Here is a 15,702-nt window from a genome sequence, read left to right on the forward strand (position 1 = left end):
CATGTCTGCCAATAGTGGGATAAAGAGGAGGGGATGAGAAGCACAAGGTTGGTCAGCTGACCAGAGAGCTTGATGAGCAGGTCAGGTTTTTAGGGATGGAGGAGATGGTAGCAACAGAAGGTTGAAGCCATGAGAGTATTTAAGAGACGAGGCTGAGGATTTTAAATTTGGGGCACTGGTGATTGTAATTCACTACAGATCAGTGAGGATCATGAGTGAGTGGGACTAGATGCATGTAGCAGAATTTTGGGCAAGTTGGAGTCTATGGAGGGTAGATGATCGTATAGAATGTAAAAAAATACTTGAAGAGATTCCAACCACCAGCCATGAAAACATCTGTGAGCCCAACTGATCTTTATTTGTGGTATTGAATTGCTTTATGATCCAAGTGTATATCCTATTTATCCTCAGGTGAATAATTGAATTTGATAACTATTCCCTCCTTTTATTCAGCAGAGATCATGCTCGCTGCACCTGTGCTCGCCAGTAAATATTTTTCTTGCTGTCTCTAAACTCCCTCGATGCGGATACACCAGCTGTCGTCAGTGACTCATTTTGATTCTCATGTTTATCCTGTGTGAACGGGCTGGTTGCTGCATTTGTTGGGTCATATCTAAGGTTCCTTTCATTTTCATTCACTCATCAGAATGCTTGTGAGAAAGGAGCCATCTGTCAGAAACAGTGGGTTGTTCTGTAGTTGTTTCCGAATCACCTGTTACCTTTACACTTTATGCCCAGTTTCATAAACTTAACACAATGGCAATGTGTGAGCACAGCTATTTTAGACACAAGAAATTTCCTCACTATGGGTTTCACAGATTTTTTAACCACTAGTTTGCCCAATTTCTTAGCATACCTACTGGAGGAGAGGTCTTTTAATTTGTGAGGGGCAGATCTCACAAGTGCAATGTGAGTTACATTGTGGAGAGAGCTGGGGTATCACCCGAAGGCATTGAGAACAATCTTCTCCCTCTTCCATCATCTAAATGTCTTCATGCTGTCTGATCTCTGCTCTCTCTTATGCATCAGATATGAGAAAATTTAATTCCAACCACACTATCTCAAAAATGGAAAGCCAAACAGTCCCAAACAATGAAGGAAAGTTAAGAGAAGCATCTTTCCCAGTACAACAGTACGGACTCTGAGCTTGTGGCCATTCTGTTAATTTTACCTTCCTCTTTACAAAAAGGTTCTCTGCATTATTTACTCACTTAGTTTTCAGAGAGCATGAAGATTAAAGGTAAGGAATTGTAAAGTTCGCCTAGCATCTGAAACAGTTTTAAAATGTTAAGCATGGTGTTTTCTGAAAGTTATACCTGAGCTTTTCTTTTAAGAGAATGGGGTTCTAAGAAAGCCACACTAGCATTTGAGTGCTTCTTAAAACTGCTTTTCACTCTTCTGCAGGAAATGCTTTCAGACTGCCCATTTTTACCTGGAAGATAATGCTTCACCAAGAGTGGTTTCTACTTCACAATCGCCAGCTCTACCTATTTCAGGTAAATTCTCCTGAATCAAACTTGTATCTTCATTAACTCATAATGAAAATATGTCATAGCTGTTAACAGCTGTTTTCTCTGTTTTGCTCAGCTGTTGTGCACAGTTCTTTAATTATCTTCCATGGCCATTCACCCCATGTGGTTCTCTGGACCTTTGCCCCCAGCTCAGTGGACAGTTAATGTTGATCCTTTGCAGGTGCATCAGTTTCTCTAGTTCTTTATCCAACTTGATCAAAGATGCCATTGGTCAGAGGAGTGAATTTCTACTTCAAAAGCTTGATGCCACTGCAAACATCCATTTTCTGCACATGATTGGGGAGATATTTTAGGAATCAAAATAAGGCACAATCCAACAAATATTACATGTGAAACATTTGTTTGTTACCATCTTTCAAGCACATTTTAATGTTGGATTTGTTCCAAACAAAAGCAAAGCAGTTGTTTCCTCTGCATATCTCAGGTAAAATGCATGTAAATGCTGAAACTACAAACAACAGTGAATACTGGAAGAATATTACAATTCTATCAGGATCTCACTGGAGATTGTGACAGAGCTGCTGTGTATCCAGTTTATTTTCTGCTTTCTCAAAAAAAGAGGCTTTCACATGTATAGATGTATATAGTGTATTTGAGGACCTCAATGTCCCAAAGCACTCAATTAAGTACCTTTTGAAGTGTAGCTACTGTTGTAATGTAGGAAATGGAGCAGCCAATTTGTGCACAGCAAGTTCCACAAGCAGCAATGTGACCATGACCAGTTTTAGTTTAGTTGGTAGAATGACAATTATTGTCTAGAATACAGATGAGAATTACCCTGCTCTTATTCGAAATATTGCCATGGGAAAGTTTCCATTTTTTATATTCACTTGCAAGGGACAGACTACAGTTGATCTTGCGAAACAAGAACAGAAATGGAAGAAACTGGAGAAAAAAAAAATCAACATGACTTACAATTTCAAATCAGTTAAAATATTTATTTTTGCCCATGCTAGCACTATTGAAACATCACTTGACTAAGCTCCAATGATGTTAATTACAAACACAGCATTCTCCCCATGGTGGCACATTTGAAACACCATCACACAAAGTGCTAGGCAAATTACCATGATGTGTTAATGTTTAATCTTCTTCCTACATTATTTCACCAGTGTTAATGGTGTCTAAATAGCTTTCCTGTAGAAATATTGTTTATAATATGAGTGGAAGATTCTGACAAGTTGCTCGTTTCTTTTAAGTGCTTTTTAGTAAGAACAGTTGACTATGGCATTGTAATGAAAAGTTAAAATGCAGCAGTTGCTCTTGGGAAACAGGAAACTAAAATCTCTAAAGGAAGGGGAACTCAGAAATGATTTTTAAAATTTATTTATCTGAATAGCAGACTTTTTTTTGGATTGAAACCTCTAAGACCCTGAGAGGTTTTGACAGGGTGGACTCGGAAAGAGTGTTCCTTCTTGTGGGAAAAACTAGAACTAGGGGTCACTGTTTAAAAATAAGGGGTCACCCATTTAAGACAGGGGTGAGGAGAAATTTTTTCTCTGAGGGTTGTGAGTCTTTGCAACTGTCTTCCTCAAAAGGTGGTGGAAGCAGAATCTTTGAGTATTTTTAAGGCTGTGGTAGATAGATTTTTGACAAGCAAGGGGGTGAAAGCTTATTGAGAGGAGGCGGGAATGTAAAGTTGAGGTTGCTATCAGGTCAGCCATGATCTTATTGAATGGTGGAGCAGGCTCAAGGAGCCGAGTGGCCTACTCCTGCTCTTGATTCATATGTTCATATGTTTCAGTGTTCCATCTCTTCATGGTGCTGATGTTTGGTTGTATTGTATGCATCAACAACAACAATTTGCATTTATATAGCACATTTAATGTAATAAAATGTCACAAGGCACTTTACAGAGGTATTATGAAACAAAATATGACACCTAGCCACATAAGGAGATAGTAGGGAAGATGAAGCTTGGTCAAAGAGGTAGGTTTTAAGAAGTGTTCTAAAGGAGGAAAGAAAGGTAAGAAGGCGGAGAGATTTATGGAGGGAATTCCAGAGCTTAGGATTTAGGCAGTTGAAGGCATGGCCACAAATGGTGGAACAATTAAAATCATGGATGTTCAAGAGGCAAGAATTAGAGGAGCATAGATATCTCAAAGGGTTGTGGGGCTGGAGAAGATTACAGAGACAGGGAGGCACCAATCCATGGATGGATTTAAAAACAAGGATGAGAATTTTAAAATCAAGGCTTTGAATAACCAGGGGCCAGTGTAGGTCTGTGAGCACGGGGATGATGCGTGAATGCAATTTGGTGTGAATTAGGATACAGGCAGCAGAATTTTGGATGATCTCAAGTTTATGGAGGGGAGAATGCAAGAAGCTGGCCAAGGGTGCATTAGAATAGTCAAGTCTGGAGGTAACAAAAGTGTGCATGAGGGTTTCAGCAGCAGAATAGATGAGGTGTGGGGAGGTGGATAGTCTGGCAATGTTACAGATATGGAAATAAGCAGTCTTAGTGATGGCATGGATATCTGGTTGCAAGCTCACCTCAGGGTCAGATGTGACATTGAGGTTGCGAACAACCTCAGACAGTGGTAGTGTGGGTTTGTGGCAGGGACCAAAGAACAATGGCTTTGATCTTCCTAATATTTAATTGGAGGAAATTGTTCCTTATCCAGTACTGGATGGTAAGTAGTCTGATAATTTAGAGACATTGATGGGGTTGAGAGGGATGGTGCTGAGGTAAAGCTGTGTGTGGTGAGTGTGCATGTCGAATTTGACATAATTTTGGATGATGTCACTGAGGGTCAGTATTTGGATGAGAAATAGGAGGGAGCCAAGGATTGACCCTTGGGAAACCCAATTGAAACTTTGCAGAAATGGGAAGAGAAGATATTGATAGTGATTCTCTGGCTACAATTAAATAGCTAAGAATGGAACCAGATGAGAGCATTCCAACCATCTGGGCAACAGTAAAGAAGCATTGGAGGAGGACAGTGTGATCAACTGTGTCAAAGGCTACACATAGGTCGAGAAGGACAAGGAGGGATACTTTGCCTTTCGCACAGCCACACAGGATTAATTAAACAGGTACTGACACAAATTCTAAAGACAGTCTAAGGGTGGATGTAGTACTGGTCAAGCAGCCCATGAGGTTCATGTTCTGGCTTGGTAAGTTGTGAAATTTAGTCCAGTTATTCTGGTCATTTGTGAGCTGGCACCATAATAGCTGTCAATTTTTATAAAAACCCAAGTAGTTAATATCCCTCAATAAAGGGACCTGCCACCATTATCTGGCATTACCAACATGTGTCCAGTCCCACACTGTGTAGTTGACTCTTATTTTACTTATTTATTCTTTCATGGGATGTGGGCATCGCTGGCTAGGCCAGCATTTATTACCCATCCCAAATTGCCCTTGAGAAGGTGGTGATGAGCTGTCTTCTTGAACTGCTGCAGCCAATGTGGTCTAGTTACCCTCAGTGCTGTTAGGGAGGGGAGTTCCAGGATCTTGAATCAGTAAAAGTGAAGCAATGGTGATAGAATTCCAAGTCAGGATGGTGTGTGGCTTGGAGGAGAACTTGCAGGTGGTGGTGTTCCCATGTACCTGCTGCCTTTGTCCTTTGAGGTGCTAGCATTTTCATGTTTGGAAGGTGCTGTTGAAGTGTTATATTATCACCTCTGATCACCATTTTGTATTATGATGCCATCACTATGGTGTCTTAATTATGAGATCTTGAGACTTGTATGTTTAAACATGAACCATTTATTGTGAATCTTTAACTATTTACAGATCCATGTTAATGTCATGCATGGTGCTGCTGCCATGCAGGTAGTCTGCTTCCATAGTGTTCTCTCTATACTGTTCTCTCAGTCTATTACCATGTGACTCTATACATCATACCATGGGTGATGTTATTCTTCAGTCCCACATTATCCTTTGCTCTGCTGAGCACCTTTATATTGCAATGGCATGCAGGCACATACAATATCATACAACACCCCCCTTTCTTCTCCAAAGAAAACTTTCCTCCCTTTCAATGGAATATTACATTACAATCTTTATTTGCTATCCCTTCTCCCCAACCTCAAGGCCAGAATTTCCCAGTCAGCGAGCAGGAGGTTGGGGCCCGCTCACCAATGCATAAAATGACGTGGGATGATGTCGGTCGGAACTCCCGATGTCACCGCACCCTATTTCAATTTTCAGGTTGGTGGGGGCTCAGCCAAATCAGCTGTGCACCTGCTGACCTGTCAATGGCCAATTGAGGCGATTGACAAAGTAATTAATGTAATTAGTGGACCTGCCCATTCAACTTTAAGGTTGACGGGCAGGCCGGGAGCCCTGGTGGGCATTGGAAAAAGCATGAAACCTCATCCACAGGCGGGATGAGGTTTCATGTATGTTTATAAATTTTTAATAAAAGTGAAACTGAAAGTGATGGACATGTCCCAACTCTGGATAGTGTCACATGAGGGAACATGTCAGGCAATTTTTTTTTTTTCCCGTTTTCAATATGTTTTAATGTGTAGCCGATCTCCCTGAGGCAGCCTCAAGGAGGGGAGAGCGCACTCTCGGCTCGGGGAATCCCCCCGCCACCCCCCCACCCCGCCTGCACAGGGTGTGCATAGCACTTCCTTGCGGACATCACCCTGGGCGGGCCTTAATTGGCACACCCACATAAAATAGTGGTGCGCCGCCGATTGGAGGTACACCTCCACGCACCCGCTCTTGAATTTCCCCACTCGACTGGGGGAAAATTCTGCCCCAAGTCTCTGGCTTTATGAATTTAGACGGTCTTGAAGCTTGACAGTTCTTCCACACCTCAATCTGTCACGGTTGGTGGAATGGCAGTAGTATTCTGTGTTTATGGTACATGGTTATCTCCATTTGATTCAATTTTTTGTGCTCCTTCGAATTGCGTTTCTCTTTATTAAAAGCCTGTCTGTATTTTTTGGACACTGTGGGTTTGTCCCGTTCCTTCCGTGGGGAATGTGCACTCCGTTCATTTCTAAAGTGGACTCAAATTTTATTTTTCCGTGGTGTCTACCATGTTCTTGTTGGACGTATATGTTTTGCAAATGAAACATTCATTTCCACTTGTTTCATAATGTCAGCCAAACACTTGTTTGCTTTTTTATTATTGAATCATTTTGAAAGCTTATGAATCTTTTCATTCAGCTCAGCTTTTTCTTTTTCCAGTTCCTTGCACTTCAGTGTTGGATTTACATTTTCCAATCTTATCGCTGTGTTTCCTTTATCTATCTGCAAAAGAACTTTGTCCTTGTCTTTCATTTTGGTTTCACTGTTGGCCAGGGCTATCTCCAGTGAAGTTTTTACTTGTTTCAGGTCTGTAATTAGACTGTTCATGACTTCATTATCCACTCGCAGCTTGGAAAGTTCTATGGCTTTTCCTTTCAATGCCTCTTTCTTTCCATTCAACTGCTTCTTCAGCTCTTCAGCCTCTTCCTTGTAGCTTTCGCCTTCCTCCTGGAATATGGAACGTTGCTGAATCTTCTCTGCCAACTGATTCTTCAGTTTCTTCCGAGTAATGTTAAATTCATTTTTCTTCTCTTTCTAACTTTCCACAGGAATGAACTTTGACCCAAGAGATTCTTGTAGGATGTGAAGGTCTTTCGGCAGGTTTTCCTTTGCCTTGGAAAGCTTGCTTGCTTCATCTTTAGTTTTGCTGTGATTCAGCAGAGTCTCGTCGTGTTTTTTCTGCTGTGCTTCCATTCTGCTGTTTAAGACAGCCTTAATTTTTTCATGTTTCTTCATTCATGCTGAATGGTTACGCATTCCTTTTGCATTTGACCTTGAAAGACAAGCAACTGTTCTTTCAGCTGTTTATTTTCTTGTTGACCTCTTGCCAACTCATACTGGGCTTCAGTGCATCATATTGTTGCTACTGATAATTCCAACACAGCTTTTTCTGAAGTAATATTCAACGTCCTGTTTAGCTCCTCATGTTTTTCCATGCTTACATGTTGATTCTTCAAGGAGACTTCCAGGATCACAACCTTCTTGCGTGCTTTTTCTGTCTTCTGTTTTGCCTGGCTGTACCTCTGGTTGAGTTCCCAACTCCTGTTTTGATTTTCCAACTGTGGAATTGAGGGTGATTATTTCCTCATGATACCTTTGTATCATCTCTAAAGCTTGTTTGTTCAGATCTCGATCAGCTTGGTTCATTGAAGACTTCAGTTTATCACATGCTTTCAAAGGTATATACTCAGCTTGAACCTTGTGATTCAAATCTTCCAGTTCAGCTCTGATGTGAACATTTTCCAATAGAACAACTTCATTTTTAAAAATTTCTATTTTTAAACTGTTCAGCTGCTTCTCAGCCATTTATTTCTTCTGCATTAAATTCTTCAGCTTGTGCATTGGAGTCTTTAGTTGCCCCCTCTCTGGAGTCTTTAGTTGCCCTCTCTCTGGAGTCTTTAATTGCCCTCTCTTGGGAGTCTTTTGTTGCCCTCGCTCTGTGGTCTCTTGTTGCCCCTCGGCGATTCATTGGGGGTGTGCTAGACCTTATTTCAGGTTTTGCGCTCTCTACAACACATGGTTCAAAATATCCATCAAAGCCTTTTAATATCTCACCAAATGTTGTGGAGTATTGATCTATGTGTTGGCTATGGAGTACTTCATCCGCAAATGAATCAAAGATGAATAAAAACTTGTACTTCTTCTGATGTCTTATTTAATCTTTTACTTATTCTGATGCCTTATTTAATCTTGTACATCTCCTGTACACTTAAAATTGTCTTCTCCAAGACTCTCATTCTTGGATCTGTTTTAACCCTTTCCATAGCAAAAATGTGTCTGGCTCTTCCAATTTTCTGTTCATGGCCATTTTTTTTCTTATAGTTACTACTTTAAATGTTGTTGCCCCTTTAAGGCTTGCAGTGAAGTAACCATTTTTTTTGCCCAGGCTGTCTGAAGTTTGTCCGTTGCTATTTTTTAGAGCCTTGTTGCTAGGGAGATTTTTGGCTCCTCAATTTTGGAAAAAAAGATTTGCGGGTGTTTTATTTTGCAACAAATGTATCGATCCAAGTACAGTGTTCTAGCTCTTTGCACTGCACTGCACTTGCTTGAAGTTTGGCTATCCCTTCGTTTGGGACAAAATTTGATCTCCTTATTTTAAAGTGAGAGTCTTTGAAGCAATTTCCTTTATTTTAGCTCTGCAAGAACTTTTAAAACAGCAGCAATTCGTTCCTCTATACAGGAAGACAGGGTTCCCTTTGTTTTAAACTCTGCAGGCTTTTCCCTTTGTTTAACTGTGTCCTGCCAGCTGATTTTTCTGCAGGTTTTTTTAAAACGTTAGACTTTTTTTAACTTCCTAATTCCCTCACTGTGGGTGTATCTACACCACACGAACTGCTGCAGTTCAAGAAGGAAGCTCACTACCACAGGGAATTTAGAAATGGCAACAAATGCTGGCTTAGCCAGTGATGACCATGTCCCAGGAATAAATATAAAAATAAAGCTCACTGAAAATGGTGCTGGGTAAAATTGCTTAGGTTGATACAGCAGCACTTGCCTGAAACCATCACTGCGGTGTAAAACACCTCTCAAGGTTATCCTCAGTTGTGAGCATGTTTGATTATTTCAATTTTTCAGCCAACTGAATATCCCCAGACCTAAATAGTTGTAATAACCGATATAGCATCATAATCCTATTTAATGTCATTTTCTATAATTTGGCTTTGGAGTATGAGTGTGTATTCGATGTAAAATAAAATCAGGAATATTAAAAATTGAAATTATAGCTTTGGATCAGTGGTAGGGCTCTTGCCTCTGAGACAGGTTGTGATGGGTTCAAGGCCCACTCCAGAGATTTCAGGGCATAACCCAGGTTGATACTATGGTATATTGACGCAGCACTATACTGATTTTTTTCCTCTTTATTCTTTCATGGGATGTTGCCATTGCTGGCAAGGCCAGAATTTGTTGCCCATCCCTAATTGCCCTTGAACTGAGTAGCTTGCCAGACCATTTCAGATGGCAGTTAAGAGTCAACCACATTGCTGTGGGTCTGGAGCCACATATAGGCCAGACCAGGTATGGATGGCAGATTTCCTTCCCTAAAGGGGAACAATTGAAAATTAAAATATTTTTGCAACAACTAATGATAGTTGTCATGGTTACCATTACTAAGATGAGTTTTCTACTCCAGATTTATTGATTAAATTCAAATGCCACCAGTTGCCATGATGGGCTTTGTACTCATGTCCTCAGAGCATTAGCCTGGACCTCTGGATTACTAGCCCAGTGACATTACCACCACGCTACCATCTTCCCATCTACCTGAGATGCTACCTTTCAAATGAGATATAAAATTAGGGCCCTCAACAGCTGGGGAGTCCTCCCAGTACCCTGGCCAACATTTATCACTCATTAAAATATAGTCCATTTATGGAATGTTGTTTGTGGAATTTTGCTGTGTGCAAATTAGCTGCCATATTTGCCCATGTTAGAATGGTGACTACACTTCAAAATATTTCATTGGATGAGTAATTAAATGGCAACATGTTAATGCAAATTCTTTCTTTATTTACACAAAGGCAAAATTTAACGTCCATGGCGGGGTTCCCACCCATGCCTGGAAAACTAATGGGCCTTAAGTGGCCTCTGATGGAGAGGCCTGCCCTCCACTTTTCCTGGAGCTTTATTGGGGACACACTCACGAATACAGTGGAGTGTCCACCCCATACCTTCCTTTCTGATCAAAAGGGCCCCGCCCCCACCTCTGAACTCCCCACCTGGGGGGGTGCGGCCTTTTGGCAGGGCAGCCTAAATTCTACCTCAAGTTTCTCACTCCTTGTAAAACAGTCGAATAAAAGAAAATGTTTCCAACATGTGGCTACGAGAGCTAGTCAGAGGCTGGATATTCTGGGACGAGTAACTCACTCCCTGACTCACTTTCCACCACCATCTACAAGGTGCAAGTCAGGAATGTGATGGAATACTCTCCACTTGCCTGGATGAGTGCAGCTCCAACAACACTCAAGATGCTCGACACTATCCAGGACAGTGTGCTTGATTATACTCCTCGCCCTTTTTGGGCAATCCCAGGTCAGGAGTACTTCTCATGATTTTTCTCAACTCTAGGTTGAGAAGGACAGATCTGAAAGATGCTAAATGGGTCCAAGGACTGATTCATCTCTCGCCAAAGGAAAGGAGCCTGTTAAGAGTATTTCCACCCTTCGGGTAGTCTTTTTAACAAGCTTCAGCCAGATTATAATATCCCGGATATCATTATAGTCCAGGAGCTACACCTCAATTATGTAACCACTCACTAAAGAGGGTACTGAGTCAGGTTCACAAGTTAATGTTATAGAAGACTGTGAGATGATATAAATTCTAAAATATAGAGATGTTTATTAAAGAACTAAACATGCAATTAATAGTGTGGTGAATACAGCCAATTGCAATGTTAAACAGCTTTTAGGAAAAGAGAGAAAATACAATCTTATTTCTAGTAGAGATTCCAGTTTTAAAATTCAATTATTGTTGCAGTAAAATATTTAAGTAGGATATCCATCAAATATTAAAGTAACATTTATCTTAATCCCCAATTGAGAACTACAGAGTTACTGAAATGACTGTCCAAGTTAAGGAGAAAATTATCTTTGCTGAGCTCTAGTAGAGGTACTTTTGCCATCAGATTTTTTTTTATATTCGTTCATGGAATCTGGGTGTTGATGCTAGGCCAGCATTTATTGTTCATCCCTACTTGCCCTTGAGAAGGTGATGGTGAACTACCTTCTTAAACCACTGCAGCCCATGTGGTGTAGGTACATCCACAGTGCTGTTTGGAAGGGAGTTTTGGGATTTTGACCCAGTGACAGTGAAGGAACGGCGATATATTTCCAAGTTAGGATGGTGAGTGGTTTGAACGGGCACTTCCAGGTGGTGGTGTTCCCATGTGTCTGCTGCCCTTGTCCTTCTAGATGGTTGCAGCCATGGGTTTAGAAGGTGTTGGAGTGCCAGTCAAGCAGGCTGCTTTGTCTTGGATGGTGTCAAGCTTCTTGAGCGTTGTTGGAGCTGGACTTACCCAAGAAAGTGGAGATTATTCCATCACACTACTGAGTTGTGCCTTGTGGATGGTGGACAGGCTTTGGGGAGTCAGGAGGTAAGTTACTAGCCACAGAATTCCTACCCTCTGACCTGATTCTCCCTTGTTGGAGATGGTCATTGCCTGGCACTTGTATGGCACAAATGTTACTTGCCACTTCTCAGCCCAAGCCTGAATATCACCCAGGGCTTACTGCATGTGCACATGGACTGCTTCAGCTGGAGCAAATTCAGGCAATCTGAAAATCTGATGTATGTTCTCAATACTTATGGTTTGTCTTAGGCTGGATAACTAATTTCTTATGCAGGAGGCAGATATCTTAATTGTAATTAAGTTCAGCCTTCTTATGTTCCAAATATCATTTAACTACTGTTAATCTCTAAGTAGATCCAGCCCCACAACCCGTCCCCTTGATTCTAAGAAAGTTTATATAATTGTGAAATTCCACTTAAGGCCTAGCCCTTATTGATCCTAGGGAAGCCAAGCTTGCCAGAAATCGTGATGTTCAATTTTTCATTAGTTATGAGTCTGTGTTTTAAGATTATTATATAGCTCAAGGATTGTAAAAATTCCAGTTGACTGTTGACTCTAGGATTCAGTATAAACTAATTTTATCAAATCCTGCACTCTGCTGGCTTCCCTGATAGTTTGCAACACAAATGTGTTACTCTGCAATTTTTTGGTGTTGCTCTCTCCTATCAGAGATTCTCTTACTAATGTAAGAAGACACAAGTCTCGACATGCAGAGACCTGTTGTCAGGCATTGTGAACTGTATTTACCTTTTTTAAAAAAAGGAACCCTTTTTAATATTTTAAGTTCTCATTTATAGGAAAATAACCCTTTTAACCTTATAACCCCTCATTATGGCTGGATTTCTTTACACGTATTCCTTCACCAAAAGCAGCCCATTTGATTGGCGCTCCCATCTGCTACCTTAAGCAATTCATTTACGAGATGGGGTATCACTATCAAGGTCAGCTTTTATTGCCCATCCCGAATTACCCTTGAGATACGTCTGACTGACTGACTTCAGAGGGCAGTGAAGAGTCAACCATTGCTGTGGATCTGGAGTCACATATAGACCACACCAGGTAAGGTCAACAAATTTCCTTCCAAAAGAGATATTCATGAACCTGGTGGGTTTTTACCATAATCCAGTAGTTTTATGGTCACCAGTTTTAATACTGGCTTTATTTATTCCAAATTTATTCAATTAAATTAATCTACATTCCCTAACTGCCACAGTCACATTTGAACTCATCTCCAGATCATTAGTCCAGAAACATAACTGGTATGCTACCATACCCCTCCCTTCACCACAGGTGCCATGTGAACCATGTACCTGATGCACTGAAGCAACTCACCAAGCCTTCTTTGCCATCACCTTCCAAACCCACAACCTCTACCGCCTAGAAAAAGAAGAGCAGCAGGCACAAGGGAACACCACCACCTGCATATTCTCCTGCATATCATCCAGACTTGGAAATATATTTCCATTCCATCACTGTCACTGGAACTCCTACCTAACAGCACTGTGGGGGTGTACCTATACCACATGGACTACAGTAGTTCACCACCACCTTCCCAAGGGCAATTAGGGATGGGTAATAAAAAAATGCTGGCATTTTCAGTAATATCTATGTTCCATGAATGATTTTTTTTAAATGAACAGCTGATGATTTTATTGCTGCAATCTGTCAATCAGCATTTTTAATGAGATTATAAAAGAACAACTTTTATCTTCAGATGAAATGGGAGCAATTCCAATCAGGCATTTTCCAAAGCACGTTGCAGAACTTCATGCAAATAATGGATTTTCTGAAGAATTTGAGGTATGTTCTAATTTTATCTTGTGTTAATTCTTGAAATAATGAAAGAAAAGTTATAGTTCGGTAAACCCCATGTCCAGATAGTATAGTTTTGCAACCCCAAGATTTAACATCTCACTAAGTTTAAAGAAAATCAAAGAGCAAGATCTTGAATTCGCACTATAGAATTCTAAAGAACAGCAGTTGGGATACACCTCTCTACACAGAGAATTAGAATGCTTTTCTACAGAAATTTGCTGAGGTATCATTCAAGGGAAGATTAGATAAACGTTGAAAGCATTAGAAGGTACAGGACTGTGGAAAGTGACCTGGCTGTGTTATTACCTTCAGCTGAAACAAAATGTTGGTACAAACTGATGGATCAAAAGCCCTCATTCTAAGCTGTAACCTTACATAATTTTATGAAAAACATGTCTGAAATCTCTGAGGTCTTCAGTTCATGGTCAATTAAGTAGATGAGAATCAGCATTGGTTTAATTACAAACAATCCCTGGTAATGAATCACTACCTTGTAGTGAGAAAGAAAAAGTACTGATGAATGAGGTAAAATGTCTTTTTAATTAGAAGTTTCCACTGATTCTGGTTTAAAGCACCAAAATCAAACTATTTTAAGTAAAGATCACTGATGATTTGTAGGTATGTCAGTGGTATTTTACTTCAAGGACACACTCATGTGATCTAATTGCAAGATTTTTGTAAAAGATCTCTACTAAACAGGGCATCATCTCCAATAAAATAGCAGAGGGAGGAATTTCAGATAAACACACATTGTACTTGCTACATTATCCCATAATGTATTCTCAAGGCCCAAGTGAATCTGTTAATTTTCATTAAGTGCTGGTGAAGGGAAGTGTGTGTTTTCTTTTATGCATCAAAATGATAAGTATGAAACTTTTTTAAAAACCTATATAAGCATGAAATGCTTCCAGAGCAGTTAGAACACAGGTTAGATGCAGTTTAAAAGCTTCATATTATTTGTCCTTTAACCCCAATCCACAAGCATACTTTTTATGATGGACAGAATTTAATGACAATGATGTGTGCACCCCACCCCACACCCCACCCGTTGGAGAACCAATGGGTATGCCATGTTGCCTTTCTATGGAAGGTTTGATACTATTCCAAGTTAATCGGGCACTTCTGGACAGCATCGGGTCTCCCACTGAAGAAAGGGCCCAGTAGGGCTGAAATCCCACCCAATAGCTTCAGGCCAATCAAAGGCCAGAAGCTCTGCAGCGCTAGCAGTACCAACAGGAGTGGTGACCACTGTCTGTGTTGCACCCGCGCCTACCAAGATGACCAGCAATGGATCCTCCAGAGACAGGTAAGTGAGGCAGGATGGGGTAGAAGGGATAGGAAGGACAGTCAACAACAAGGGCAAGGGGTGGCTTCCTGTGGTTCACCCCCCCTTCCCCATGCCAAGTCCCTTGATCAGGCGCAAAAAGCTTTTGAAATGGATGCCAAAACCCCTGCCGCTGCTGGTTAAATACCAGCGACAAAGGGAATGATGCCCTTAAGCAACCATTTAAGGTATTCAATTGGCCTCCAGGTGGGAAGGCTGCCTGCTAGCCTTCCTGCCCTGGGCTTATTCGGAAGGAGGTGGGAAGGCGAAGGATTACCACCCCGCACTCTGCTGCCCAGTCACACTGTGCCCTCCCCCAACCTCCAAACTCACCTCCAGGGGGTTGGCATTAAATTCTGCCCTATAAATGCACAATAGCTTTATTTCCAACACCTGCCATCACGTGACCCTCCTAATTGATGTTGTTCAAGTGCAGCCAGTTTGCTTGCTTTGATGCTCTTGGTTCATTCCCACTGGGATATCAGTGAAGACTGTTTGTGCCTTCAATACATAAGGGAATGTATAACTGGAATCAAACCTCGGTCCCCAGGTGAAGGGTAGCATTCTGACTCATTTCACTCATTTTCTTCAAGTCTGTGGCTGCTGCCTTGGTGCAAAAAAATCTGCACTCAGATATTCAGATGTTTTGTACTGTGAACAGATTACAGTGTGTTTGTGATTGATGCGTTGGGTATTAATGATTTTGCATGAAATGTGCCATTGCTAGGACCTTTATTTTAATTTAAAAATTCAAAAATGTGATTTAACACACATTGCAAGTCAAGACACAAAGCAATGTGAGTAGCAATGTGTATTTTTGCATGTTAAAATTGAGCCTAATTTGCAACCCTTGAACTTTATTAACAGCACATAAAGGTTTACAGTAGTTTTATGGAGAACTAATAAATATAATAGGCAAAAGACAAATTGAATGAAACCAGAAAGCAGTCTTGGTCAGCCAGCCTCTTCGTTTATG

At 40.9% G+C, this 15,702-nt stretch overlaps 1 protein-coding gene across 5 annotated transcripts in view; it reads left to right on the plus strand.

Annotated features, from left to right (window-relative positions):
• LOC121293028 (receptor-type tyrosine-protein phosphatase zeta-like) overlaps positions 1-15,702 on the plus strand; it is a 274,424-nt gene that overhangs the window by 210,943 nt on the left and 47,779 nt on the right. For all 5 annotated transcript variants that reach the window (XM_041215610.1, XM_041215611.1, XM_041215613.1 and 2 more), the window contains 2 exons: positions 1,405-1,496; positions 13,302-13,387. In XM_041215610.1, coding sequence (XP_041071544.1) covers positions 1,405-1,496; positions 13,302-13,387 — 178 coding nt within the window. The remainder of the gene's footprint in view (positions 1-1,404; positions 1,497-13,301; positions 13,388-15,702) is intronic.

Source organism: Carcharodon carcharias, chromosome 21 (assembly GCF_017639515.1).
Source record: "Carcharodon carcharias isolate sCarCar2 chromosome 21, sCarCar2.pri, whole genome shotgun sequence".
In the NCBI taxonomy this organism is placed as follows: Eukaryota; Metazoa; Chordata; class Chondrichthyes; order Lamniformes; family Lamnidae; genus Carcharodon; species Carcharodon carcharias.